This window comes from Neodiprion fabricii, chromosome 1, assembly GCF_021155785.1.
Source record: "Neodiprion fabricii isolate iyNeoFabr1 chromosome 1, iyNeoFabr1.1, whole genome shotgun sequence".
NCBI lineage: Eukaryota > Metazoa > Arthropoda > Insecta > Hymenoptera > Diprionidae > Neodiprion > Neodiprion fabricii.
Window position 1 is genome coordinate 33781006 of NC_060239.1, and position 27593 is coordinate 33808598.

Below are 27593 nucleotides of genomic sequence, written 5' to 3' on the forward strand. Positions count from 1 at the left end.
ACCACCTATTCTTTCGGCAGGGATTCTGCAGCTGATTACTGTTATCCAATTGCACGGTAGACTTGTCATGTTCGACTTCGATCTTGTTTGCTCGCAAACGTCTGCGTAGTTTTGTCTAGTATTCGCGTGCATACGTACCTACGGAAAAGATCGAGTAAGTGAAGCGTGGCGGAAGCTAAGTTCGTCAAACGAATGTGAAGTATCAGCGAGATCCGTCTTTCCCTCTTACATACCGTTTTTCGTGGACGAATTTTTTCATCTAGACAAAAAGGAAGGCATGCAGCTGACGGAACGAAAGAAAATGCCACGAATTCGGTATGCATTTGTCAAGGTGAATGGAATTTAAACGGCGGGGGGGGGGGGGGGCTGATCTTGGCGATGATAAATTATCTGCAACGATACCGGGGCTCGGCGCCTTGTACTGTGGAAAATATCCACGTTCAATATCGCACAGCGCGAGCTTTCGAGAAAAATTCTTCTCCGTATATCATGTCGCGTATGAAGAAAATATTTTCTGAAATGGAATGAACTCTGCTTGAATAGAGATAGGTTTTTAGTATTCTTTCATTCTGTACCTCTTTCTTTGCCGTATTCATTTGTAAAAAGAGAAATTGCGCGTCGTTTAGCATGTGCGGTTTGAATTGAAATTCTGAAACTAATTCGAAGCGTTTGGTAAATATTTGAAAAAGAGTTGATGGGCAAATTGGAAAAAGCTGTATCGACAAATTCATAAATTTATGATACATTTCCCACGTCTCTTTATACAGCACATTAACGCGGTCTAATCCGCAGTCATAGAGCTCCGCATTGACTAACTCGGTGTGTCCGGATTCTCTTTGACGAGGATAAATGGATCGCTCAAGTTCAAGCATTCGCCGGGAAGGTAAACTGGAAAAAAAAACGAATGACAGACGGTGAGACGCAGTCCTCTCGAGCATCTCATTAGGACTTTATACCCCGGGGAAAATTCCCCGATATAGGTAAAGATCTCCCTCGTTCGCACGGATCGAGGGTCGCTGGGAGGATGAGATTCCCCGGCAGCAGAAGCAGCAGCTGGGGTCCAGCGGGCTGCAAGCTCAGCAGTCCTAAGCCGGCGTCTCAGCCCCGAAAGCTCCTCAGTTTTAATCCAGTTTTAATTCAGGCTTAAGCTAATTTTCCGCCGATACGTATTAACTGTTTGTTGTCAAGGAATATTCCCTTCCAAACTCCCCTCGCTTCCGAGCCGAGTCCGGCCATGCTCAATGATTTCCGTTCGCGATGCAGACTCGGATTAATGAAAAAAGCTCGATCATCCTTTCGTATTAGTACGGGAAAATTGTATCGCACTCCGTCCGGCTGCGCGCCGTTTGCCTTTCAATTAGCGCCGGCAGCCGATGCCCTTTGGAAAGGGAGTGCAGGGACATTCAATATTCAGTATGCATGCGCGATTCGGATGTGTACATGCCTTGCACACACCGCGCGGTGTGTACGCTTCGCGTAAAGCTCCGTGCACACGTGTGTCTCCCGGATGCTGCTCTCGCCCAGGTTCCTGGATATCCGCATACATTCCTCGGCCACTGCACAACCTGCACACTCGCACGTGTCTCGAGATCCACGAGCACCGACGAACTCACGTGATATACGACTTTGCGGTACACAAGTTTTCGCCGCAATTACATATATGCACGGTACTCCTGCCTTTACGTTCGTACCTATCTGTGCATGCGTGCATATCTATGATACCGCAACCAGCTGCATCTATTCCATTTTCGATGTTTTACGTTCTTTCGAGCCAATAAACAGCGGTGAAAAATTTGCAGCGAGAATATTCGGCGGCCAGCTGCGAGTGTGCGGTGTGGGTACACTCGTGGAAATAATTCGCAGGCTCGGTGGGGTTGTTTTTTTATTTATTTTTTCATTCACGTCTGCGTTTAATAGCTTTCAAAATTGACCAGGTCTCATATTACTGTTCCTTCAACGATGTTAACCTTCAATTTACATTTCGCAAATTGTAAGCAAGCATCGTTCGTCCGGACGACGATGTAGCAACGTTGGAACGTTGTACGTAACTGATAGTTAGAGAAACGACATTTTGACACGTAATACGGGCAAGTAAGATGTTTGGTATAATAGCAAAACTAGAACTCGGTGCGAATTGCAATGATATCACTGCAGGCTGCGGTTTGCCCGCAGCTGTTCAGTTCCGCCTCGATGAGTTAGTGCTGCACGGTGTATAAACGATTTCCTCCGTAGGACCTGAATTACGGCGGTTTGCGGAGTCATTTGCGTATCTGCATTCCACTTCGTACCTGCAACTTCCAGCTGGTTCCAATGAAAGGGGGAACCGGGGTTCGAGAACGCGACGCTTCGCTGCGTAATTGACGAAGAAATTGCAGGGAAATGGGGCAGAATTTGGAGGCCGCTTCCGCATGACCCTCCTGCAAAATAGTTACTCACGCACCTTTGCTACTCTGGTTTAATTATCGCTAAGGGCTGCTGCTGCTGCTGCTGCTGCTGCTGCTGCTACGGGTACTTGGTCAACATTGTTCGTTGTTGGTTCGAGTTTGCTTCCAGGCTCTTGTCGCGGATATACTCGTCGAGTTGCGTCGGTCTCCTGCGGCTGGTGTCCGCTTCCAGGTCTCAACTCTCGGCTCCAACTGAGCTCCGACGTGGGCGAACTCGGGTCACCGCAACCCCCGCGACTTTCACCCCCGGTCGGTGGATTTGTTGCCGTCTTTTTACGCTCCTGCAGCTTTAGGGAGTTCTTGTGTTTCACTTTCCCTCCTTACGGAGTGGCCCCGTTTTTCTGCCTCGCCGGATTTCCCGAATTTCCTCCTTTCGTCGTTCCTTCGTCCTCCGGAATCGTTTCCAGTTCTCTTTACGCTATTCAGCGATTGTAATTTTTTCTGCATTGCGGTTGTTGCTAAATTTGCATAACGAATATGAGGCGTTCAAGCTATCTCTGTTTTTTTCTATCAACTCAGGCACCCTCATAGCTAGAAACAAGCTGCAATTTCGAGCGATGCGAAAAAATATTGGAATAAGTTTAAAATCAAATATTAGTCCAGATCCCCTGCACGTCGATAGATGACAAACAGGAGATTTTCGCGCAGGGTTGAAATTCCTCGGAGATTATGGACTTTAGGAATCCCGCCGAAGCTTCTCTTTGAGCTTGATTCATTTTCCTTTCGAGCACATGGCGACGAGTCTGCGGTATAATCTTGGACCCTCGGTATATTCGAGACGGTAAATCCTTTGCATAAGTTTCCCAGAGCCATCGTCTGCCAGGCGACGGCACTTGAATTTTTGTTGCCCGAGAAAAGCTTCGGTGACATAAGTAATAAAATTGATCCACAGCTCGTTTGTCAGAGTTTTTCGCACGTTCCTCCAGACTGTGGTCTCTCTGAAGAGAGCGATATAATGTTCGAGTTATTGAAAATCGAGCACGCCAGTTGCCTTTTCATTTCTTGCGGTTTATCACCGAGACCGTAAACCTCCAGAACCGACGCAGTTATAACTCACAGTAACACCTACACGACGCGGATCGGGTTAAGAGCAGATCGACGAAGACAACCGTCGGAATTAATAATGATTCCTGGCTGAATCCAGAGGAGCCGAAGTGACGTCAGAATCACGAAGAGCGTGTAAATTATACTTCGAAATGCGGGCGCAGAGATTTTAATAAAATTTAGAATCGCGTGGGAGGGGATTGAAAGGCGGGGGAGGCTCGCAGTTTAGCCGGAAAAAGTCATTTTGGCTTAATTGTTCCTGAGCAGTAATAATTGACTCTCTCAAATTCACCGTCCGCGGCTTATTATCCATAAAAGTTCTTCCAAGTCTTACGAGGCAATAATTTTGCACACCCGACATCCGGAGATGAGCTGCATCTACGCCTGTGAAGTATAAGTTGATCCCCTAGTGACGAGAGGGTGAACATCCTATCCCGCTGATTTAATAATCTGCTGCACTCGAGCAGCAAAGCCATTAAAATTTCTCGCCCTCGAATCCTGGATACCTAGTATTTGTTTCTTCTTTTTTCCGACTATTCCCTCGTCACACTCCCTCCTTCGAGTCTTCCGCTTCAATTTCCCCGACGCGAAGTACCGCAATGATTACAAAGCTTACCGAGCTCCCGTTTTCGACCGCGACTATCTTTTTCTCATGGCTATCATTACTTGCGGTAATTACGAATATTGCATTTCTTTTCTCGCTAAGCGGATCATTTTTCTCGCTAGGAGCTTCCGGCTGAGGAAGCGGGGGGAAATCGTGCTTTGCACAAGACGTGACGTATGGGGTTTCCTGATCTGAGAAACTATTTTCCCCTTAACTGCAGCGTCCTCGAAACCTGCGAGACCCGTGCGGCGAAATTCTTTTCTTTTTTATAGATAATTCTCAGCTACCTGTTTTTGTACGTTCGTCAATTGACGGATATTATACCTTTAATCTTTTCACGCGACGTGAATGCATCGCGCGGTAATATCGTACGCTTCGAATGCAGAATTTAATTCGCAAATTTCAGGGTAATGCCGCTTTGACAGTATAATACCATCGTGTTGGTTCAATCGGTTGGCCTTTGGCCAGCGATGGCATCTGCAGCCACCGGAGTGAAATACTTCCAGAGAATCGAACCGGACTCGTTGAAATAATGACGGTAACATCGGAGGCGAATTTTGTTCGTTGTGCAAAATAACGTCCAATTTGTTATTTATTGATGAAATTTTACTTTTGTCCACGGAAAATCGAGTGGAAAGAGATGTTCCACTAGGGGTATTTATTTCAGCTTCAATCGTGACGAGGGTGATTCGTTGATGAAACGATACAAACAAATTCTGCCCAAAAGGGGTCTTGTAACTGACACGCAAATATTACGGCAGGGGTGAAGTCGGTTTAGTCTGTATGAATATGTATGTATGCTGTTTCGAATGTGAAAAAGTAAAACACTGAACATTTGCTTGGAACAGCCGAGTTCCGAGGGTCGAGCAAATTTTACGAAACAAATCGAAATAAGATAAAATAAATAACAAGTTAAACAAATGAACGAAGGGCTCCCATATACGTATAAAAAAATAAGAGCGCTCCGCGATCGGTCGAAAAGCTTTCTCCGTTGAGCAAGCACGAACGCGTATAATATGTTTGTCCCTCATCGATGTGACGTTAAAAGTCTGGAACGATTGTCCCGAGGGGTTGGAGTAGAATTTATAAAAAGATCGTCTTTCAATTATTTCGTTTAATCCCTGCATACTGCGAGAAAAACAAATTTTCCATCGCTGCTCGAGGGTGGTTATTTAAATGATTTTCTCAGCTTGCAGAGCTTCGGCGAGAGGGTTTTCTCGTCTCTCCAAATTCACCTCCACGGCAGTACGTTGTGTGAAAATTGAAATTTTCAACCACGGTAGCCTAGTTTCCTAATAAGGTTCGTACAAAACGGAGAAAAAAACCATCGTCCCCAATCATCCCCTGGAGAAATTTGAAATTACTCAGGTTTGCACTTTGTGACCGATCGAAACTTGTTCTCCAGTGCGTTCCTCGCCGTATATTTATATCACAAGTATGTAATATAGTTTAGAATCAATCCGTTAGTTCGATATCCGCGCGTGACTGATACAGCCTTCGAATTCACGAATAGATATATCTAGACACGTGTAAAAATATATGCATTTCATTCACCGAAAATTTAGATGACTTTGTTGAGAACGGACTTTTGTGATGCTCGACGCGTTTTATCTCGGCCAGTCCAGTCCTTCCAAATCCTGCAGGCTATCGGCTATTCGACCACCACTGCGGCTGCAATTCCCACGAATGCAGAGGTGGTAGACATCACGCTCTTGTGCCTGTGGCATTTGTGACGACGAATTCTGGGGGGTGGTTATGGCGGAACACTAGAAAGGGGGAACGAGGCGGAATTATCTTCATGGTGACGCGGACGGCTTGACGGTTGGCCGTGAGGCGAAGGGGGAAAAGAAGAAGATTGCGTGCAAGATTTAGGGATATCCTCGGGCCTCTTCATTTATCGGACTGATTCCTGAAGTGATTCGCGCATGAAAATTGATCGAACTTGAGCCACGTCGAGACGCAACTGCAGGATCGGATTCGAGCAGAGCGTCAAGAAACTCGCAACTTTCATTTCATACGGAGTATTTCACGAGCTATTCGTCTAGCTCTGAAATTGAAATTTTTCACGTACCCTAGAATTATTTATGTGAAAGTATTTGTCGAAATTAGCGCAGGATTTTTTTTCTAATTTCTTCAACAACCCCTGTCTGACATATGATTCAATTAGCTACTTCCAGAGCATACAATCGCTATAATCTGATAAGAATTCTTCAAAATCAAGTCAAGTATTACAAAATTTTTAATTCCTAGTCGAAAATGGAGTTTTTTATTAACGTTATTTTATAATTTACCGAAGGCTCTGTTTTTATTTTTTTTTGGCTCACATCGTGAGAAACTTTGTTCTTCAATTTGTTATCAAAAATTTATTCCAGATACTATTTTTCTTTATTTCTTTTGTTTTCCAGAATAACACAACGTTCCCATACCTTCCGCGAAAGTCTTGCTCTTCCATTCTAATAATCAATCACGAACATTTCATTCTGCCAAAAGTTTCAAGATAGATAATAATATTTGACCGACGCGCTGAACAGCGAGTGTCCGATTCGAGCGTACTTGACGAAGCGACGCGACGTGGCGTTCGATGAAAGAAAACCGCTGGATGACGGAAGAAAATAATAGTTGGAGTTAAAAAAAGAAAAAATCGCGTCCTCATTTCTCGAAATCGGAAAGCTCGCCATCAACCGCGGGGACTCCCCGAGGCGTACGAACCGGATACGCCGCGGAGTCGAGATCAGACGCGGCGGTTCCTCGGAAATCCCGAAGACCATTATCGGATAGCGATCCTAATTATTACCGGTACGCAAAGTCCGGGGCAAGAAGCAGGGCCCGCGTATATGATATCAGAGGGACCGACTCGTCGCTACGGTGCTGAATAAATAGCGGCGCGGAGGGCCAGTAATTGGCCTATTAGCCGAAAGCGTAATCCGCCCCCGTAGTTCCGGGATATTGTCTATCGATCGGGGCCGCCGCGATATATCGCGTTTTGCTGCAAGACCGGCCGGCCGGGAATCAGTTCGCGACGTTTTGGATCTAAATTAAATTCGCGACTCCCGTGGGCGGGGATAACATCTGTATGTATGTGCCCGGCATGATCGCCGTCGCGTGGGCGGCCTCGGGGGTGGACGAGATGCGTGGGCGTCTCGGTCTCCCAGATGAGAGAACTTGCACGCGGTTCTTGGCTGGCTTGCAGCTTCCCGCCGGCTTGTGATCGTCGACCTCTTTCACCGCTTCATCCCCTGACTCTTCATCCCCCGGTAGCATTCCGTGCGGGCCTTGTACCGCAGGGTCTCACCGCAAATACGATTTGCGGACTGCTTATCGTGGGTTTGGAAACTTGTTCTGCACACAGACGCTTAACCCGAAGTCACCGCGTGCGTCGCGCTAGAATTTGCGGGCTTTTCGATGTTTTAATCAATCAAGATATGCGCCTACGTTTTACCGTCTGGTAGTTAAATCTGCCGCAAGACCTCGTCGCGAGATGATTTATATTCGGTGAATAATGTAGGTGTGCAGTTTTTTAGGTCATAAGTTATCTTCTTGCGCTTTGTCAGACATGGTCTGGTACGCGAAGGTTCTTTAGCTTCGGATGTACTGCGAGGGATGCTTTCGGAGAGATCTTACCTACGGGATCTTGTATCTCGGAAAAGCTGGCGGTACAAAGGAAAATTGAAACTCAAAGCTCGACTGGGACCGGGAGTCTTGCAAAAGGCGGTGGACTAGAAAGAAAGGATTTCGAGTCATAGAAAGGCAGAGGAAATCCTTTTTTAATCACCGTTTGAAGATATTCTTTTCATCTGCGCGTATATTGGAAGAAGAAATGTTTCTTACCTGTATTCCGGAGATCTTGAAAGATCTTGTCAAAGAAACGTAGACGACTTTTCACGTGCGAAGGAAACTCGGAATTTACCGAAAGAAAAACAGTGAAGTATAATATATGCCAACGCAAACCTTTTCAATCCAAGACTATAGCTTTTGTTGAGCGTGTTCAAGTAATTCTTGTTTTATCGATTACACGTATAACTTTTACAGTCAAGTGGGAAAGCCGAAAAAAATAAAAATTGGAACGGAATGGTGAGCAATGTTGTAAAAATTCAGTCAAGCTCAAGATACTATCGTAATAGGTCATCGAGTTCATTACAGTCAAGTCCGCGTTTGCTGCTTCTGTTAACTGAAAGTGATTCTCATTAAGTTCGTCAAATCACTTGCTTCTCAGATTTACAACAGTTAGCTTCAGGATCGTGTAGATTTTGAACTAATAGATGCGAGCGTTCCGAGTTCGCAACGTCTGTAAGTGAATTACACAATATGTGAATTGAGAACGAAAGGTGCTTTACTTTCTTGGTACAACCAATCAGAATATCAGATGCCGAGAACTTCTTATTCCAGTTTTCAGTACGAACGCGCGATGCGATTTGCTAAACGGGCAAATCCATGAGCGATAGAATTCGACGAGAGAAAAAGAAAGAGAAAGAAAGAGATCCAGTCACTCAGGGCATTCCGGAGCGTCAGCTCCTTTCGCAAGCTCTCGCCCTTCTTCCTGCACCTGAACAAATCAGCAGGCGATCCGTGTCCAAGTCGACAGGTGAAACAGAATGCCACACGCGGTTAAAGCGAGCCGAGACCACGATTCGGGCATATTTTATTCGCGACTTAGTCAGCCGAGTAGTTGGTATAAAAGTAAACTTTGGAATAATCGGTACACCCACAAGACGTGTTACGGACGCGCGTCAAAACGCGAGCCGGAAACCGGGCGAATGTCGATATTTCGGTTTCACTGCTCGGTGCCTGCCGGCTGCCATCCGGAGACGGACAGCTCGGAGTGTAAAATATTCACACATATACGCGATGCGGTGCACAGTATCCGTTGCGAAATCATCCGCAACCCGCCATCGCACCCCGGTAGGATATTCGACATTTTCGGACGACCCACTGGAAAACGTCCCCTACTATACCAATCTGCTAAGCGCGGATTTTATTCGCGTCGTTACGGCCGCGTGGACTCGAGGATTGATGATGTAGGTACATACGTACGTGCGTATTAAGCGGACCTGTGAGCGCAATGCGACTGGAAAATGGTGAGTTAGAAAATGAGGGAAAAAACACGACGCTGAAAATGCACGCCGATGCCTTCAACTGCAGCGCTACACTCCATTTGTACGACTTTACGACTTTGTTCCGTGTTCTCCGGCCGCATTCGACTTTTCAATGTGAATGTACCTTGCCACTTTGTTCCGCACCTTTATACGTGTTACACGACACGCGATGTGCGCGTATTTCTTTCCCTTTGAGTACAACCTGGCCTTGGATGATGCGACATTAGCAACGCTTTACGCTTTCTTTATAGTTTACACGGGTTTTATCCACCACGTGTACGAAGAAGCGTTCGTTCCCGCTCGCAAGGACATCGCAATATATTATCAAAGTTGCGCTATTGATCGATCATTGTGAAACAGCAGTCCGGTCTCTGTCTATTGCGGATACGATCCGCTTGACTCGTGATTCGAAATCAGTTCAAGGTGACAGTCAGTGATGAAAGGAGAAGAAATTAGAATGGATTGGCGAAGAGAGTAAGAGCGGTGTCAAGGACAGAAAGGAATCGTTGAGATGTTCGTGGTGAAAAGAAGACTCTTCAAGTACGAAGCCGGTGCCAGAGGAAAGCCGGAGGATTCTTTAATTATTTTTATTCTCCATCTTCGCGGTAATTCTTCGTTCAGGTATCGATTTCACCGAATACAGTATGCCTCGAGAGAGAATTAAGGAGAGAAAGAGATGAGATGGGAGAACTGCTTAAATGGCTCCCGTTTCCGGCATAGGGGAAAAATTGGGTTGTGAAAAATTCAAAGCATCAGGATTGAAGAGCTCTCGAAATAGCAGTATATCGGTCTATTGGGTTGACTTTAATTGCAATTTCGTGCTTATCATGCGGAAGTGCGAACGGCGGTGCAAAATTGGAATTTCAGAGCGTTTGTACATCAAGTCAGGAATCGATATGTGATTGGGAAATCGCGGGAGGCTCAAGACTGATACGCGAAACGTAGAGGCGACTCAGGTAGCGCACAGTGGACGCTCTAGCGAACCGAATCGACCCTGCGGATGATGGAGAAGCAAGTGGAACAACTCGCAGTATTCGTATGCGGAACACCCAAAACCTCGGCACACGTAGTCTTGTTGAATATTTATAAATTTCGTACGGTAACGACCTTTGCCCCCCTCTTTCACAGTCTTTTTTCGAAACGCGCCTGGACTGCAGGAGCTTTGTTAAAAAGACGTGCGGTAAAAATGAGTCTTCTAATTCGTACCTATCGCAAATATACGCTCGGAATTTTTTAATTAATTATTTTCCATCGCTGTCTGGTACGTGACTCCAGCGTACAGACAACGAGGAGGATATGGAAAATTGGATCTCTGTAAAGTAACCGTTCTATATGTTATTCCTGTGAACGTGAAGACGTGCAGGGTAAGAATAGCAAAAATCTACAGATGCTCCGATAAGCGGAGTTATTACAGTTATCGTGATAATCGTTGTCGTCCGATTACCTCCCTCCACACTTTGTAACTCTCTGAAAAGCCAGTTGAGGTTTCATTTTTCCAAAATACTATACGATGTCGAAGGAGTATTACAAAATGTTACTCTTCAACTAGCTCCTTGAATTAACTGATTGGAAACGTGGTACACCGAAGGATCGTGCTGTATCTTACATGTGGCTCTGAAGGATATATCCTATCAGAAAATTGGAAAGACGCTATCGAGTGGCTAAGAATTGAAAGCTACGAGCAATTGAAGAGCCTTATGACGAAGTATTTGATTTAAGGGGGGTGGGGGAGCTCGGACGGTCTGAAATCATAACTATTTTGAGGAGATCCTTTTTAAAGAAAATGAAAACACTCAGAGCAATTTGAGTTTCAGGGCTTTATTATTTATAGTTTCAAGAACATTTTAGAATTTTTCCATTAACTCCGATTCCAGAAACTCCGATAGTGCTTAACGATGAGCTGATGATCCGAAGTGTAAAATTTATTACGGATCTTCTATTGTTATTCACGTGGGCGCTAAATTGTATACGGTTCGTTAACCGGATCGTTGAAATGTGAATATAGCTTTCTCGAATACGAAGGTGTATTCATCAAATGAGAATAGCCTTCACAGCGGCGCTTTTGAGGTACTTGTGTCAGTCGCTGTCAGAGAATTCAGTCATACGTATCAAAAGGCCCAGCTGCAGCTTAATAAAAGGGAGAAGTTAATTTCGCCAATTCACATAATGTATCGTTCCACCGACTTCAACTCGAGAGATACCCACTATACTTTGCAATTGACTAAAAGCATTGAAGTGGCCACTTACCTGACGCTACCACTTGGCTCGAAATTGCCTTGAATCATTTAAAACGGTCGTTAGAAAAAAGTCCGGACCTTATCATCCTTCCGCATTTCTAAAATTTTCTGATGCCAGTAATTACGAGTTGTTGGACGATATTCATAATTCACCGGAAAATAACCAGTTTTCTATCATTTTCTTTTCGTAGATTATTGCGATTATTCATACCATTGCAGGTCTGATTAATTAACACTGCAATTGTAGTCGATGTAGCGTTTGTCTGCTGTAATTTTACATTAATGTTTCAAAATAAGCCTGATTTCGGAGTCAGGGTCAAACGAGCTCTCTGGGTCAACAAGGGTCAGGCTTAGAATGGCTTTTCGTGCCAGTCATAACTCGCGGTCTTAGAATTCAGTCGCAGGGATATCGTTACTGCGTGAATATTACACCAACCAGGCTTTCAGCGCGTAGCCTCGTGGGTTCGTTACTTCTTTACGAGGGTGCTCAGCTCTCTCAGAAGCGTAATTTTGCCGCGGTTCAGCTTTAAAGGAAAATCGAATCCTCGCATTGAGCATGCATCGCGCATTTAGAGTCACGGACCGGCATGCAAGATTCTTAAATAACCATATTTAAGCTCCGAAACGTATTGCAGATCCTCGACTTCGCTCCGCTGACGTGGAGGAAAGCATAGCAGGGCACACCAACTGGGGTCTCGATGATCTCCGCAGTCTCCACCGCTGCGTCCCCGCGCTTCGACGACCAGGTAAACGATCTCGCTGGCTTTTTACGACGAATTTGATGGTTTTGCAGGTGCAGGTCCGGCGCAACTGGAGAGAATATCTCCGTACCTAAATGCAAGAAGTGTTGTCAAATCGTGCGTAGACCAATTTTTTTAGGCATTTTGATTATGCATGTTGCCACGACTCGTTGGGACCAATTCTGGTTGGGTCGTAAACGGAACGGTTCTGCTGGCTGGATTCGGTGGAAAATACAATTTCAATGGCCTCCGTTGCGCATGTGGTGGACAGTTTAATTCCAGATGCGTCTTGGCTGATTTACGACAACTGCCTCAGCTTTATACCACTGCGTCAGCTCAACCTCTCACGCCTCATCCTCTTGTTTATCCCAAAAACAGCCGGCACATCGCGGTCGCTGCAGAGAAACAGAACTCTCTCCATATAGTCATCCGTACCAATACATCACGTAATACCTACGGCTGTGCATGCATTATACATGACACGTATTTCAGCCCATTCACCGTACTCGGGAATATTTCATTCCAATGACTGTCGGGTTGTTTTTAGTAAAATCATTTCTATCAAGGGGTGGAAAAAAGTTACCCATCATCATATATATAAAAAAAAACATACATACATATATATTTATATGTATACTCCATGCAGTTTGCAGGCCAGAAGCTGTTTTAATCAACGTGTAAATTTGTCGATATTTGTAAGAAGGTTATACCGAAGTCAGAATTTGATTCCCTCTGTATCCTCCTTGTGTAATTGCAATATTGATGAATGAGCAAAATCAAGTTTAAAATTATAATTGGCTCGGCGAAGTTTGAAAGCACTTTGCCTCGTCCATCTGATTGTGAGAAAGGTTCTTTTCGACTTTACCCCTCACCATCCATCCCCTTAGATCTCTGGCTCGGAACCTCCGAGTAATTTCAGAGCTTTCGGCGGCTACCGGTGGTCAGTCGAAGTCGTTGCTACAGTTAGAGTTTGGCAGACTGCATTGAGGATAGTTACGTCGGCACTTGCAGCGCTGTGTTACACATATTTTATGAAATTCGCGTCCCTCTCACATTGCGGCAAAGCCGCCTCTTCTTGTAGGAAAACTGGACCCGCTGTTTCGTCCGACGGTGGCTGGTCAAAGCTGGGCAGACTTGCATCAGGAGTAATTACCACGATTTTTTATTTCTCAAAGCGTGTTTACAGATCTGCATATTTCGCCGAGTCTGGTGTTGGCCTCCATTAGAGACGATTGGCCGCTGGTTCATTAATTTGGTCCCCCGAAACGCCAGCGTCGAGGGTGATTGCCGCACTTTGCATATTTTGTCAATCTTACCGGCAGAGAGCGCCCGATGATGAGGCCTAATTCCCACCAACCAGAATCACCAAACCCCCACCTGTGGTGATTGCTTTAGCTGACCACATCACGCGTCACCGCCGCCAGCCAGGTATCGAACTTCCATCGAAATTCTCCGGCGTCGATGGAGTAACTGATTAACGCAGTACGCGGCCTATGATTAAATCCTGGCGTTGACCAACTTTGCCGGATTGCCGCAACGATCCGCCAATAATTAACGATCCCGTGGAAAATGAGGGGCTTTGCTCGATGATTTTGCTATCAAATTGTCTAACGCTTCGTGGGCACATATTTAGCGTACCTACGTGTGTTCAAGCCGATGTGCTTACTTCAAGAACTGTTTCAGCGCAGCGATGAATCTGCCAAACCGTCAGATGTGAATTTGAACAATTGATTTCTGTGATAAGGGATCGACGTCGCGGGGATGAGGGCGCATTTTTATCCCGAGGGAGGATGGGGCTGGCTCGTCTGCGCCGCTGGTTTCCTCGCCCTCCTGCTCACCACCGGAATGCAACTCGCTTTCGGTCTACTTCACCTCTACGCCGCTCGTCATCTCGGCGAAAATCACCTCATGGATATCGGTAAGCGGCTGCACCACCACCGTATAATTGTCAAAGCAGCGTATATCGGCTTGCTTGAAAGGTTGCACGTACGCCAAAGTCGATTTAAAAATAGCCTTGCAGTCGAAAAAAAAGGTGAAACGTATCTTCTTTCCTCGAAGGTTTTTTTCAAGTTTCGCGGAACTAATTAGAGATAAAGTATCCGGTGGATTCGTAGGCGGCGCATTGTTTTTTCAAGAACCGTATGCCCGGGGTTTTAAAAACAGAATAGGTTCCTTACTGAACTCTGATCTTCCGTCAGGGCTGTTACTTTTATTTTATGTTTTCATTTCATGTCGGATAAGCGCCGGGAGCGGAAATAAGAAACACGGATAACGTTCGTTTGGCTCGAAATTACTTAGCTCGGTATCTTATGGAAGCTCCCGTCCAGACCAAACGATTTTAGTGAAACTGAAAGAAAATCCCTGAACAGCTTTGCCTGCAGCTACAGCGCATACTGTTGATAATTATGGAAAAATTAGTAAGCTGAATTTCCAAGAGGAAGATTTTAGCGCTTGTGCTCCGGGAGAATAAACAGCGGAAGATTTTCATTAGCGACCGTTAAACCCGCAGGCGATATTCTCGATCAGTTTTCATCTGCACCCGACAAGTTCGGACCAATATTGAAGTTATTGGCCAAAGCGCGTTGATGAACGCGACCAATAGCGGCTGCTAAGGACAAAAACCGATCAGGTATGCGAGAAATTTCACCAAATATAGGAAATTTACTCGAAAGTATGCCAGTTGATCTAGCCGAAATTGGTAAGGGTTAAACAATCGAGGGAAACCGGTCGAAATGGAATGCCCATTACGGGCTAGCGATGGGGGCCGGTGAGCCGGTAAGTTGGTAAGTTGGTGAATTTGTGAGTCCGCGAGTTCCTAAGTTGCCGAGTGAAAAGCACAGAGAGGCCGACGGCGCGGAGGCGGGATGTCGGGGTTGCTGGAAAGGGTCCCGGATGATTGTAACGCGAACTTACCCAACTCCCGGCGCCGCGATATAGCGGGGCAGCTATTGATCAGAGAGGCATCGAAGATTGACCGGGACTTGAGCGGTGCTTAAGCTCGTTGCTGGGAAATCTTCCACGTCGCGTAGGGCGACGGTAAACGACTAAAATGGGACGTGTAAAATATATCGCTGACCTACGTAGATATTTTATTTCTCTCGGTTTTAATTCAACAAACCGATATCAAGTGATCTAATCGCAGGCGAAAAAATTGTTACACTATAGTAATTCGGCTCGTTAAGGGATTTTGATTGTGTAAAATATACGGATAGTTCACCAATAAGAATAGTACATTATGTTGCAAGGGAATAAAGTCGACTTTTATTCTTGTGTTACATGTAGGACTTTATTTCCGACTCAACTCTGACCACATTGTTGATTTGAAAAGTGTTTTCCTATTACGTGTAAATGTGATCTATCAGTTTGAAAACTATAATACTATTGAAACTTTACAATAATGCAGAGAAATGTAGTTCAAGATGAAAAAGAGAGTATTAATTTCCCGCAAACGTGTTGAAAGGGAATAACATGTTACTTTCGTCCCGCTTTTCAGATCAAAAAACGTTAACATTACGGTCGAGTAGGAGGTCAATATAATTTGAATTCGATCCATTTTTACCGACGTTCGTACGAGAAAATCGCTTGAGTCCATCAAGTATTGTACTTTGAGCTTAAGAATAATGGAAAGCACTGATCGAAATCCATACAAACTTAAGCTCAACTAGCGCATCGCTGGCGAATATATATAACTGTGCAGTTAGTTCTCCGGCAGAAAGCAATTACCCAGCTCGCCGCTGGAGGTGGAAACTATGTTCTAAGTAGCTGGTGAAACGCGAATGCAGGATGTGTGCTCGGTTCGCCATAATGCAGGGAAGAGTCGGCGGGTGAAAGTTCCCGCGCAAGCTATATCAGAAATTCGTCCCGGCTTCGCGGCGGTTTTTCACCCCTCTTCGCCCCTCGCCAAGTGCCGGGCATCTGTTGTTGCCTACAATATCGTCTGTATAGACCGCGGTTATAATCAATACCTCATTGTCCCGATTCTCGCGGCTTCAAGACCTACTTACACTTTTGGATATCGTTATAAGCTGTTGCGTCGTTCCCGATTCGCCGGCGTTCCGATCGCCGAGTATTCTGATTTTATTAAAACCACCGTCCCTAGACGGCAATATTTATCCAGCGGGATACACGCGTGTTCGCGCGTTCTACGCAGACCCGGATATTTTCCTATTCCGCGTAGCGTTGCGACGAGTTACGATTCGGACGTGCGCAGGGAAGCGAGTCGACTTTACAGCGTGTGAAATACACGTGAAAGAGAAAAATATACATTTTTTAAATTTACACAGGAATTTTTAATCCCGGCGAGTGAAATTTAGGCCCGGGTTATTTTTTATACGCCAACACCGCCCTGCTTGCAGCATCTGTAGTGATCTGAATTTTTAATCTTCAATTTTTCACTCGGAACGTGAAAAATTTTCCACCTATATAATATGCATCGCAAGTTATACATGCGCACGCGTCTCTGATCTACCAGTTTCAATGTATCATCCAGCCTCCCGCCTTCCGCCTTTAGTCTTAGATTATTTATGTAAGCCGTGGTCGATCTATGCTCTCGCTTTAATTTTCACTCGGCCGAACTATTTCGCCACTTAACACGTCCAGCTTAATTTTCTTGCTTTCATTTGACATGGTAATTCGGTACGTGCATGTTCCTCGGCCTGTATATCAAGATTTCCCACCTGCTCTGTTCCACAGTTTAATCTCACTTGCGCTGAGCCGCTCCGTAAACTTATAGTCTGAGCTATTCTGAAGTGGATTCGGTTCCATAATATGAATAAATATAGGAGAAAATTCGGTAGCAGAAAAAAAAATTGTCTCGAAAGTTGAAGGTAGAGCTGAAATGTCCCGCAACAGTTTTGCGAATGAGGCGTGGCAGACGTGATGACGTTTAAAAAACAGATGGAGATCTCAAAAGCGGTATTTCGCTCGTAATTCATAGGCAAAAGAAGGGGTTGTTGCCTCGAAAAGTGGCGAGATGCTGCGCGCGTGGCGCCAACGCGACATCTCGAGTACCGAAATATATTACACAGGTCTGCAGCGAAATCCTCTTAAAAAAAAAAAAAAACATTACAGATATAAAGGCTTTAATGTGCCGAATCTATGTTTGCTTTCCATTTTTTGCTGTCACGTATATATTATACGACGTGATTTTTTTTTCGCTCTTCAAAATTCAGAATTTGTTGCGTTTTGTTTTTGCATTCGCAGTACTGTAATCTATTTGAATAGTACCTGTGCATACAAAACCAGTTCAAATTTATAGAAAGAGAATTTGAAGGAGAAGTTAGAAACAGAAGAGATTCACCGAGAAACTCGAATCGATATGAGAAAAAAGACAACTAAAAATTAACTAGAATTATGATAGTAGATAGATCTTCTGACGATTTTATTGTTTAAACTTTTCAACTTTGCAACTATTTTTTATAAATATTGCTCCGATTATTAGTGTTTGATCATAATTTGTAAAAAAAAATTGCGTTTTATTAAAAAAAAAATTACACGAAAAGATTCTATACTTCGATTCAAAAGTATCAAATTTATTATAATAACACGTGATAATAAGAACGATAAACAAAAAAGTTTTTTTTGGAGACCAGTGTTATTTGCTCGCATAGGTTTTATTTGCTTTCGTCGACGTATAGTCGAGGCAGTTTTTTCAACAGCCGGACACGATCTAGCTATTTGGGTGAAGAGGAGAAAGCAGCAGGGAATAGAAATAAATAAGAGCTCTGTAAATTCCTGCCGTGCAAAAAATGAGAAAAATTCGCGTTTCAATCGCCCCGCGAAGCTCGAGCTCGGGAATCCGCGGATCGGCGAATCGCTTCGCAAGGCAAGGTCCTCGAAGCTGTGGAGAAACTGACACGACGAGATGGAGCGAAGAGAGACGAGTGCTCGACTTCGGCACTCTGATAAATTTTTTTCTTTCATACCGAAGGGTGATGCTGAGTAGACCGGAAAGGAGACAAGGGTGCCCAAGTAGGTAGGTATCGCATTTCTCAATAACGGCTAGTGCTCATTTTAACCTCTTCACTTTTTTACTTTAGAAACGGAAACCGCTCTACGGCCTGTCGGGGAAATGTCGTCCGCGGGGAAAAAGCTTCCGGGCTGATTATTACGTGAGACGATCAGTGTTTTTCGCGTGCAGCTGTTTTTCATCCCGTAGTATATATACATATAAATATATATTATTAAACATCCTGTCACTGCAGGCTCGCGAAGCGAACTGGAGGGAGCTTTCACCTCGATCACTGCCACCTAAAATTTTTTCACCCGAGGATCGAGTTCACTGATCCTGTCTTCGAATCGTCAAGATTAGACCCTGGATTTACCAACCCCGTAACTTTTCCCCGTTATTCTCGAAGCTACCGCCGATTTATCAGCCTCTCGTCGGCTTCGGATTTCTGTATTATCGACAGCTGCCCCCCCCCCCCCCCGCAGTCTGATCCTCTAACAACAAGTAGTCGCGACTGTGTTCTCGCGTCCAATATGCAAGCTTTGCATTTTCGATCAAACGTCGATGCAAATCGCGGGCGGATCGGGGGATGAAAAATAAAGACTTTCAAGCACGAGTCAGTTAATTAGCAAGTCAGTTGCCGTGCCTCGATTTTATATTCTCGAGTGTTATTCGGTCCTGTAATTAAAACGTCAGATTTTTCCTCTCATCCTTTCGAGGTTATTTTCCCCTCGAACCCCCCCCCCCCCCCCCCCCCCCCAGCGGCCCGAGCAGAATTATATCTGCTTTCGGCTGAATGCCTCCTTTGAATTTTCGTATACGAAATCGCGTACATATATCTCGTTGTCAAAGGTTGCGGTGAACAGAGCGGTGGAAATTTCACTCGACAATGTCCTTTGTACCTGCAGCGCAGAGGGTGAATGCGTGGGGTGTGGGTAAATAAAAGATAAGTGCTTTTTTTGGTCCCTTAGGACGAGCGAGTCAACAGCTGGGTGTCGGAAAGAAGCGAAGCATCCACTTGCCACTCGCCTCGGCTTTGCATGCTCGGCTGACCGAGGCGAAGAAGGGCTGAATTCCCTTGTGCGAGCTTGTTACGCCGGTACTTGTCCAATTAAAGCTGTTCAATTCACCATCCGTAATATCCGAGAATTGGCAAATGCGTTCCTTCTTCACCGGTAATTGTATCATTGACGCGTCGACGTGTCGAATGTTTAATTTTCGTATTCTCTTCTCCGTGTTCGAAACGTAGCGACGACACCAGGCGATTTCTTTGAACAGCGACTCGCCCATTGCCGAGCTTGCACACGAACTCGCCAAGCAATTATCGTACGCATACTTTTGATCCCTCCGCTCGACTCCTCTCCGCAGTAACGTGAAATAAGCAGCTACAACCGGCGATAAGAATAACCCAGCGAATGCTCCGCGTTTCTAATTATTATACGCGTTATCTCCCAGAAGACGCGAGGGGGAATAAACCTCGAGGAAAAAGCAATATGAAGAGATTACAACGCGAAGATAAGCAGGCGCGTGCGAACCACGAGAGAGAATAATAAGGCGGAGCTGTCGCCAAGATCGAGATGTATAATCGCAAGAGCCGGAATAAGCCGCCGCGCCAGTTGACGACGGCGAAAATGACGCTTGGCCGCATTCATCGCCGTTCACTTTTTGCCGGAAATTTATATCCGCAGCGCGGCATCTTCTTTCGTACTTTCGCACAAGTTGCATTTGACAAAATTTCATCACGGATATTTTCGTAGGTCGGCACCTGTTTGATTCCTTTCCTTGTATCAAGTCAAAGCTCATAGAGATGCAGGCTTCGAGAATCGCGGCGCGTCTTCACCCCCCTGCAGTTTTCCTATAACGGGAAAAGCTCTACGAATAATGGAGTACCGAATGAAACGGTTATATATCCGCGGCAGAACATTCCTCCTTATAATTTCCTGCCAGGTCTCGTAAGTCGAAGCTAACGCGTATATATTATATATATAATCCCGGTGTTCGCCAGGAATCTCGGTATGACACCTCCGCGCACGTCGGAATTTCTTCACGAATATCACGCATACTTGGTGAAATTTTCACCCGACGTCATTAGTCAAAAGTTTCAACTTCCCACCGAGCATCTTTAATACACGGCCAGAACCGTAACTTCGCCACCTTTTGACCCAGCGGACTCCAATTAAGCCTTGCAGGCACGTTTGCGCACGCACTGCAAACACGGATATATCCATATTCATCGCGCGTCCTTCTTTATCTTTACTTAATTCCTAGCCGCTGATTAATTGCAAGGTTGGTGTATTTCGAGGCGTAACCAGCAGCCGAAGCTGCACGGACTCACCAATTACCCAAAGAGCTGCAAATTGCTGTTTACCGCGGGTAAACAATTCAAATTGCAGGAACTTTGACCGCAGGGGACTCGTTGAGATAGACCTGTTGATATTGTTACCCTGCAAAATTACAGCAAAAATCGAGTCGAATTAAACGGTAATTGGTTTGTTCCTCGTATTCGACTAGGGTTCAAATCGTTGCGGGGAAATTAAACTGAAGGTCTTCGAACAGAGTATAACAATCTCCGAGCGATAAAGAAAATCGGGAATCAGAGAAGCGTATGCGAGATGCGAGGCGTCCCACATTTCAAATATTTCTGGACGCCCGTAGAACCTGCATCATCAAACTGGGATTTATCCAGCGCGTGTTGCCAACCGTGTTTCAGAGTTTCTTACGGCGAGGCCATTCCAGATTTGCGGGCAGAGAGCAAGCTCTGATTGAATCACGGCTAAAATAACCAAATATTCGGAACCTCTATTCCGCAGAATGTGAAAGCCGAGCGTCCATCACTGGAAGCCAATCTCCTTTTTTCCCGTCTGTTTTTGCCGGGTTTATTTCGCTTGCTCCGGTGGGTGAAAGCGTTTCAACGCCGGAGGTGATATATATACATGTATATATATACGGAGCGCAGCTTTTTATTTCGAACCGATCATTGAAATCGCGGAAATGTAATATCTCCCGGAGGTTTTACTCGGCTAGGATCATCCTGTCGATAAATTTATCCGTGCAGCAGTAGAACCGCGATCATTTTATGTCCGAGCGGCGTTGCAGAGTTCCCTGAGTCTTAATTTTATTACGGTGCAAAGTCGGAGGTGCTGGATTTTCCCGATAGAACTTACAGACCTGAGAATTACGAGCATCCAGATAACGACTCGGGGCAATGAATACTTGCCCCCGTCCCCCGCCGCGGATATCAATTTACGCAAATGTTCGCCGGGGAACGCCTCCGGCAAAAAGGGACCCTTCACAGGTTACGTGTCGAAACGCGGGTCCTTGAATCCTCACGCGTACAAGTCCGGAACAAGGTGCTCACACAACATTGCACAAGCGATTTCACAGTCGCAAGGATTGTCCTATCTATAATTACTGCAGACGAACACCCGTTCCGTCCGAGGCTTGACCGCCTCGACAACCCGAATGCCCCTCTCAGAAAAAGCCTGTTATCACGCCCCTGATATCTCGTTGATTCTTTATCTTTGGATCTGGAAAAAATAAAACTTTTCTCACGTGTCTAAAACAAAGAAGCACAACTATGTAACACGGATCTATATTCTCCTTTTCATCGAAAAAGATAATTGCGGATTTTGCATGTGATTGAGCTTTGGCATGGGTGACGTCATATTGGTGTAGTTTTGAGCCTGCTGTGTTTTTGTCAATTCTCGTTTAGTCGAAAAAATCATCACCCAAGTATTTTTGATTTCTCTACATGTTACGTTGAAAGATTTTTTTCGTGCAAAGACCCATTTTGGAACGCGTACATTCGGAAATTATGAAAATTATTACAAGGTTTGCAATTTCTTCACGAAATTAACGCATATTTCATAGTATCCGATCTCACAGAAACTAGATATTCGATTTGTACGATTTGCATTTTTTGTGAATAGAGTGCCAGTGGTTGTCGTTGACGTTTTGCATACTGTGTTACAACCTCCAGTTTTTTGATTCATTTTTGTTTTTTAAGTATTCGATAAACTTTCAGCTCACAGATATATCTATATTCGTCGTAGTCATCGTGATATTTACATTGAATTTCGCAAACGGGTGTGTTATTTTTGACTTCGTGATGGTAAATGCCTGTATCAATCACAGGTCAGATTTTCACTGACAAGTCCGGGAATTCCGAAACGGGATATCCGAGGACATACACAGAACCGTTTTTCGGATGAATATTTGAAAACTGTACGGATACCATGTCATCCCATATTTTTTTACGGAAAAAGGGGCAATGAATAGAAGGGAGAATATTGGAAATCATAGATTCGGGAAGCGATTCTCGTTCGCCGGATTGAAAGCCGAGGAAAAAAGTAGGTATACTTTCGGAATAAAATTGAATTCCGTTCACGCGGTGACATTTTTTCCCCCAAGTTTGTTTCCTCAGCGTGCGCTGTTAAAAATTTCTTTATGGAACTTCTTACACGGTATTGGAAGTTTTGTTGGGATACGGAACAGTGAATTTACCATACGTTCACTGTTGATTCAATTTACAAATACAATAAATTTACTACACAATTTAGTAAATTAAAATTATTTTATTATGTTTCTCTTATAAATTTTAGTAAAATCTAACATTTTTATCTTAAAAGGGCAAATACATATTAATTTACGTTGCTACGCCGAATTTGTAAATTTTCAACCTGATTTCATAATTTGACAACTCTTTTGTACAGAAAATGTGTAGCTAATTCATAATCAATTAGTCTGTTTTCGACATTAACTACTTTTCCATAATGAAATATTACCTTCCTGAGTTTTGCACCTGCACCGGAATTTCCTGATACTGCACAATTAATGCGCTCAGTGATTGATCGGGCGATGAAATATATCTCGTGAATTTCCCTGCTCCCGATGCGATGCACTCTTTCAGCGATAATTAGCTCACGGGTACTACCTGCAGGCTATACGATAATATCAATTACAGGGCGTTAATTAAAGGCCAGTATCAGCGGGTGTATTGTTTCGCAATTTAAACCGGCGAGCTAGTTTTAATCGAGAAATTAGCAATTTCGTTATTCGCCGTAGGTGCGTATCTACATAAAACTATATTGTACAGGTACACGTATAAATTTAATCTGTACACTGTACGTACACCCGCCGTTATACGTCGAATCTGTGATACAGTGAAGCCTGCAGCTACTGTCCACGATGCCGGAGCGACAATAATCCTCCGTGGATCTGTTTATTGTATCAAAGCAGCTTAATTACCCTGCACTGTCAAGTCCGAAGATCTCTGAATCAGTTTATCGTTCGAATAAACGGCTTTATACACCCAACATATCCCAGGGATGTAAATTCACCGCGAGATATCCGAAACGGTACGTGCGGTGGCATATTTCGTGCCGCACGTCCTGCTGCAGAACTTGGCGATGAAAGCTCAGTTTCTATTTCACGGTACTCAAAGTCGATATACACGCCAAGCCCGGCGAAGAGCTGGCCAATAGCGAATCCAATGGAGCGAAGAGTTTATAGAGCGTGCACGCGGCAGCGGCTGCAAGCTCACGATCGGCGGCATCGGAGGTTCGTCGGAAAGCCATTTGTGCGGGACTCACGGCGTGGGATCAGAGATACCGTTTGTTTGGTTTTTGCTTCCCTGCTTTCGCCGTTCGCCAAATTTCTCGTAAAGCCCGTGGCTCGCTGAATTATTACGTCGAGTCGTTCGCTCTGACACGAGGCGGTTTCCACAATAGTCGGGAGTATTAAATTCGATGCTCGGAACGAGGCTACCCTCCCATCGGATGATCGGCTTACGATTTTCCAGACCTATTCGTAATGTCTAGTCCGCCTCGAGACAGACGAGCACATAACGCACAGACGCGTCTCCGGTTCGAGCTCGACCCACATCCGGAAGCGAGGAGTTTTTGTCAAATGAGGCGCCAGTTTCCTCAGGGAATCTTATACGGACTCGGTCCTCCACCCTTCCATATATCTCACCCCCGAACGAAGGCGAAAAGTTTTGTTTTGCATTCGATGCGAATACAATTCAGAGTGTCTTCTGAATCGAGGTGTTTTTATAGAGACTCGATGTGATCGATGGATGTTTGGAAATCGAGTTCGTTTTATCGTTCCAAATCTGACATCATGTTCCTCCTTTTTACTATCGTGTCCGCAGCATACACCCGCCTCTTTCTCGAATCCCGGAAACCCCGTAGTTCAATTTTGTTTTCCCAATCCTGCCTCGTATACGGCGATTTTTTCTTCTCCTTGTTTCTCTTTCTTTGTTTTCCCGATCCACGAAAACATGCGGCGTCTCGCATATTGATCGAACCGAACGGCGTGAGTTTAACCCTGACAAACTGGAAAGGTAAAGATTCAGTTACGCGATTTCTGTTATTCAACGTTCGTGGAAGGTGGATAATTTCTTAGGCCAATGAGAAACACCAAGATTTCACGAACGACGGATATTTGGTACAGCTTTCAAGCTAATCTTCATTCGTCGGAAATCGATCATTATAACCGTTCGCGTTGTTAAGCTTCTAGGAATCCTCCAGGTATATCCTACCCGCACCAAGGTGATTAGCGGCGAAATAATCCCCGCCGGATGAGCCTAAATCGTTCCTCACAGAATAATACTATGCCAATAATTGGAATGCCAATTAGGCAGCCATTGCACATATTGCTTCGAAACACAGCCGGAATGGATATCAGCGGTGGTTGTTCCCCTGATTCACTCTCAGCGAAGAACGTTGAATTGGCGCGTGATACGTCGGACTAATTACCAAATTAATTAGCACGTCGCACCACCTGTTTGAATTTTACCTACAGGTAAACCTCGCGATCTTGTAACAACCGCATTTCCTGTATACGTATACTTGGATCCCACAAATTTGTATACCTTTTTTTCCGTTCGGTCGAAGAGCAGAGAGGTGCAGGCTAACCTTTTCCACCCTTCTCCCTCCTGTTTCAGCCTGGGTTGGAGCCCTCAGCGCCGCCGTGTCTAGGGGTTCGGCGCCCCTCGTCGTCGGCGCCTGTCGTCGAGGTAGCACGCGCCTCACGGCCGTCATCGGAGGTCTCGTTCTGGCCCTCGCGTCGCTCTTCACTTCTTTCGCTGTTCAGATGCACCAGGTTCTCCTGAGGTGAGTAATTAGCGCGGTCTTGATTTCGTCGCGGCTAACTTTCCGCTCCGAGGTTTTTACGAGGGGAAAATAACAATCGAGACTTGAATCAAACTGTCAGCACAACGCAGTGGAAGAGCAGGATCGATGTTGGTACATACGTTCCGAACGTGAAATTTGCTTCGTGTAAACATTTGTCGAAGCGTTAAAATCCAACAGGTTTGCGTGTTGACTGGAGCGAATGGCGATGGGAAACATATACGAGCGACGAAGTTGGGCTTTGATTTGTGACAGGTAACAGACCGACCATTGAATGAAAGTCGTTGAGCCGAGTGGCAGCGTTTGGCGTTACATTTAAGTCGGGGTGTATTTGTCGCAAAAGTTTCCTGAATGAGCTCAATTCACGGGCTGCCTGCGGGATGCTGATGAATTTCGCGGTGAACATGGCGTACTTGTGGATCGTGTACAAGCTAAATCCATCCGCCGAATGCAGGTACCGCCGTTAGTTGGAAACAAAACTTACTTCGTGTTCGGATTTAGTTGATGAAAAGTAAAAAAACAAGGGGAGAAATATCGCTGCCCAGCGGGTGGGTTCATGACATGCAAATACGCACGTACATGTTTACTCTAGGTAGAAGAGCAGTGGTTTAAAAATTTGAGAAAAATATTCAGAACCCCCGGGGCTGGGGCGAGAAAAAGCTCGACGATGACGTGAAAAAAGTTTTCTTCTCACGGGGCCTCGTGTCGAGAAACTAATGGGGTTTTCAGGGATCCTCGTATAATCAAGTGACAACAAGCGCTTGTATAATACGGAATATCTCGTAGCTGTTTTTACTCCAAAGGTCATCCGGAGCTTGCGGAATTTTTAATCGGAAGGGGAAGGATTATTTTTACACTCGGTGACGAGCGCGAGTAGACGTTGACGTAGGTGGATGAAAATCGGTGCAAAAAAGTTAAAGAAAGACAAATACAAACCGTCCCGCTTGACCTGCGTCAATTTATGTCACGTTCTACAGTTACGGACTCGTCCTTGGCGCTGGTGCTGGTCTAGTGAAGGAAACGGCCGGCCTCGTCCTGGGACACTACTTCCGAAAACGGAGGGAATTCGTCGAGATGGTCGTGCAGGCCGGAACCGGGGTCGGAATTGCCCTCTTCAGTGTTTTCTACAGGGAGGCCGTTGGGTGAGTGGAAACAGAGATTCAGATTCTCCGCAGAATTGCAAGTCCTGATTATCCTGCAGCAAGGCAGGACACGCGTGTGGTTCGATCGATAGCCAACGATTTTGTTCAACATATACACACTGCGTGAAACGAAATTCATTTCGGTTGTAATTTGCAGCCGTGTTATATAATGCCTTAATTCGGTAAGAATTATGCGGGAGTTAAATCAGCCAGAGCTATATATCCAAAATGCGAAATGTTACTCGGGTAGAATAATATCGCTTTGCCGAGTAATTTCATTATTGGAAAACCATAGCTTCGCTTATCCCTTACGTATTATACATACACATATCTATACTCGAATGTACGCGGCGGGGTTTTCATCTCGTTTCACCTGATCGCGGATGGGCATCTTACCCGAGCTTTTTCGTAATCTCTTCCCTCGGCGTAGAATCAGATCTCCGCGTTTGCATCACCGTCTTCATTATCATTCGATTTTCATTGTTACATTCGTTCAGCTGAACAGAAAACGAATTTTGTTCATATTTGCGATGCTGATTTGACCGAATTGACAAACGCTGAAGGAGGCAAAAATTTATACGACTAGTGCTTCGAGGGTCAAAATCGTGCGTGTCTGTCCAACACACATCCGTGCATTCCATAACTTGTTTCGGTATCCGCTTCATCTATCCATTATATGTATGCCCTCGTCGTTTTAAAGCTCGATCGGACAGAAGCTTCGTATTATACCTATGTAGATGCGTACCGACATCACTCGCGGCGGTACATGCGGTGAATCACGAAGCGATAATAATCTCTCGTTAAATAACCTCGTATCTCGATCAACGCCACGTATTAAACATCCCTCTAGGAAGTTCTAGCGTTGTCGGTGCAATTTTTACGACAGTCGTTGTTGCAGAGAAGCGGAAAATATTTATAATCTTGGCTGCAGCATCCGCAAGGGTGGGCTTACGCGTTCGACGCGACGAGGTCAAAGAACGGCTCGTAAAATTCATCCGATAAAACATTTCCCGATATCACATCGTACAGGGTTAATTACACAGGCGTTATAACCGCGTATCGGGTGTCACGCGTGCGGACCGTGTCGTTTGACGATGACGCGTATCGCCGTGGAGACCGAACGATATTCAGCCACTGTGACCTATAAAACGCGCGAGAATTGTCACGACAAACACCCGTCGAAAATCAAATATACACACTCGAGGAAAT

At 45.1% G+C, this 27593-nt stretch overlaps 1 protein-coding gene across 1 annotated transcript in view; it reads left to right on the top strand.

Annotated features, from left to right (window-relative positions):
- Window positions 1-27593, top strand: part of LOC124174482 (monocarboxylate transporter 11-like) — a 74937-nt gene that overhangs the window by 30214 nt on the left and 17130 nt on the right. Inside the window, exons 4-7 of the mRNA XM_046553685.1 lie at window positions 12058-12168; window positions 13907-14080; window positions 25056-25224; window positions 26220-26384. Of these exons, the coding sequence (XP_046409641.1) occupies window positions 12058-12168; window positions 13907-14080; window positions 25056-25224; window positions 26220-26384 (619 nt within the window). The remainder of the gene's footprint in view (window positions 1-12057; window positions 12169-13906; window positions 14081-25055; window positions 25225-26219; window positions 26385-27593) is intronic.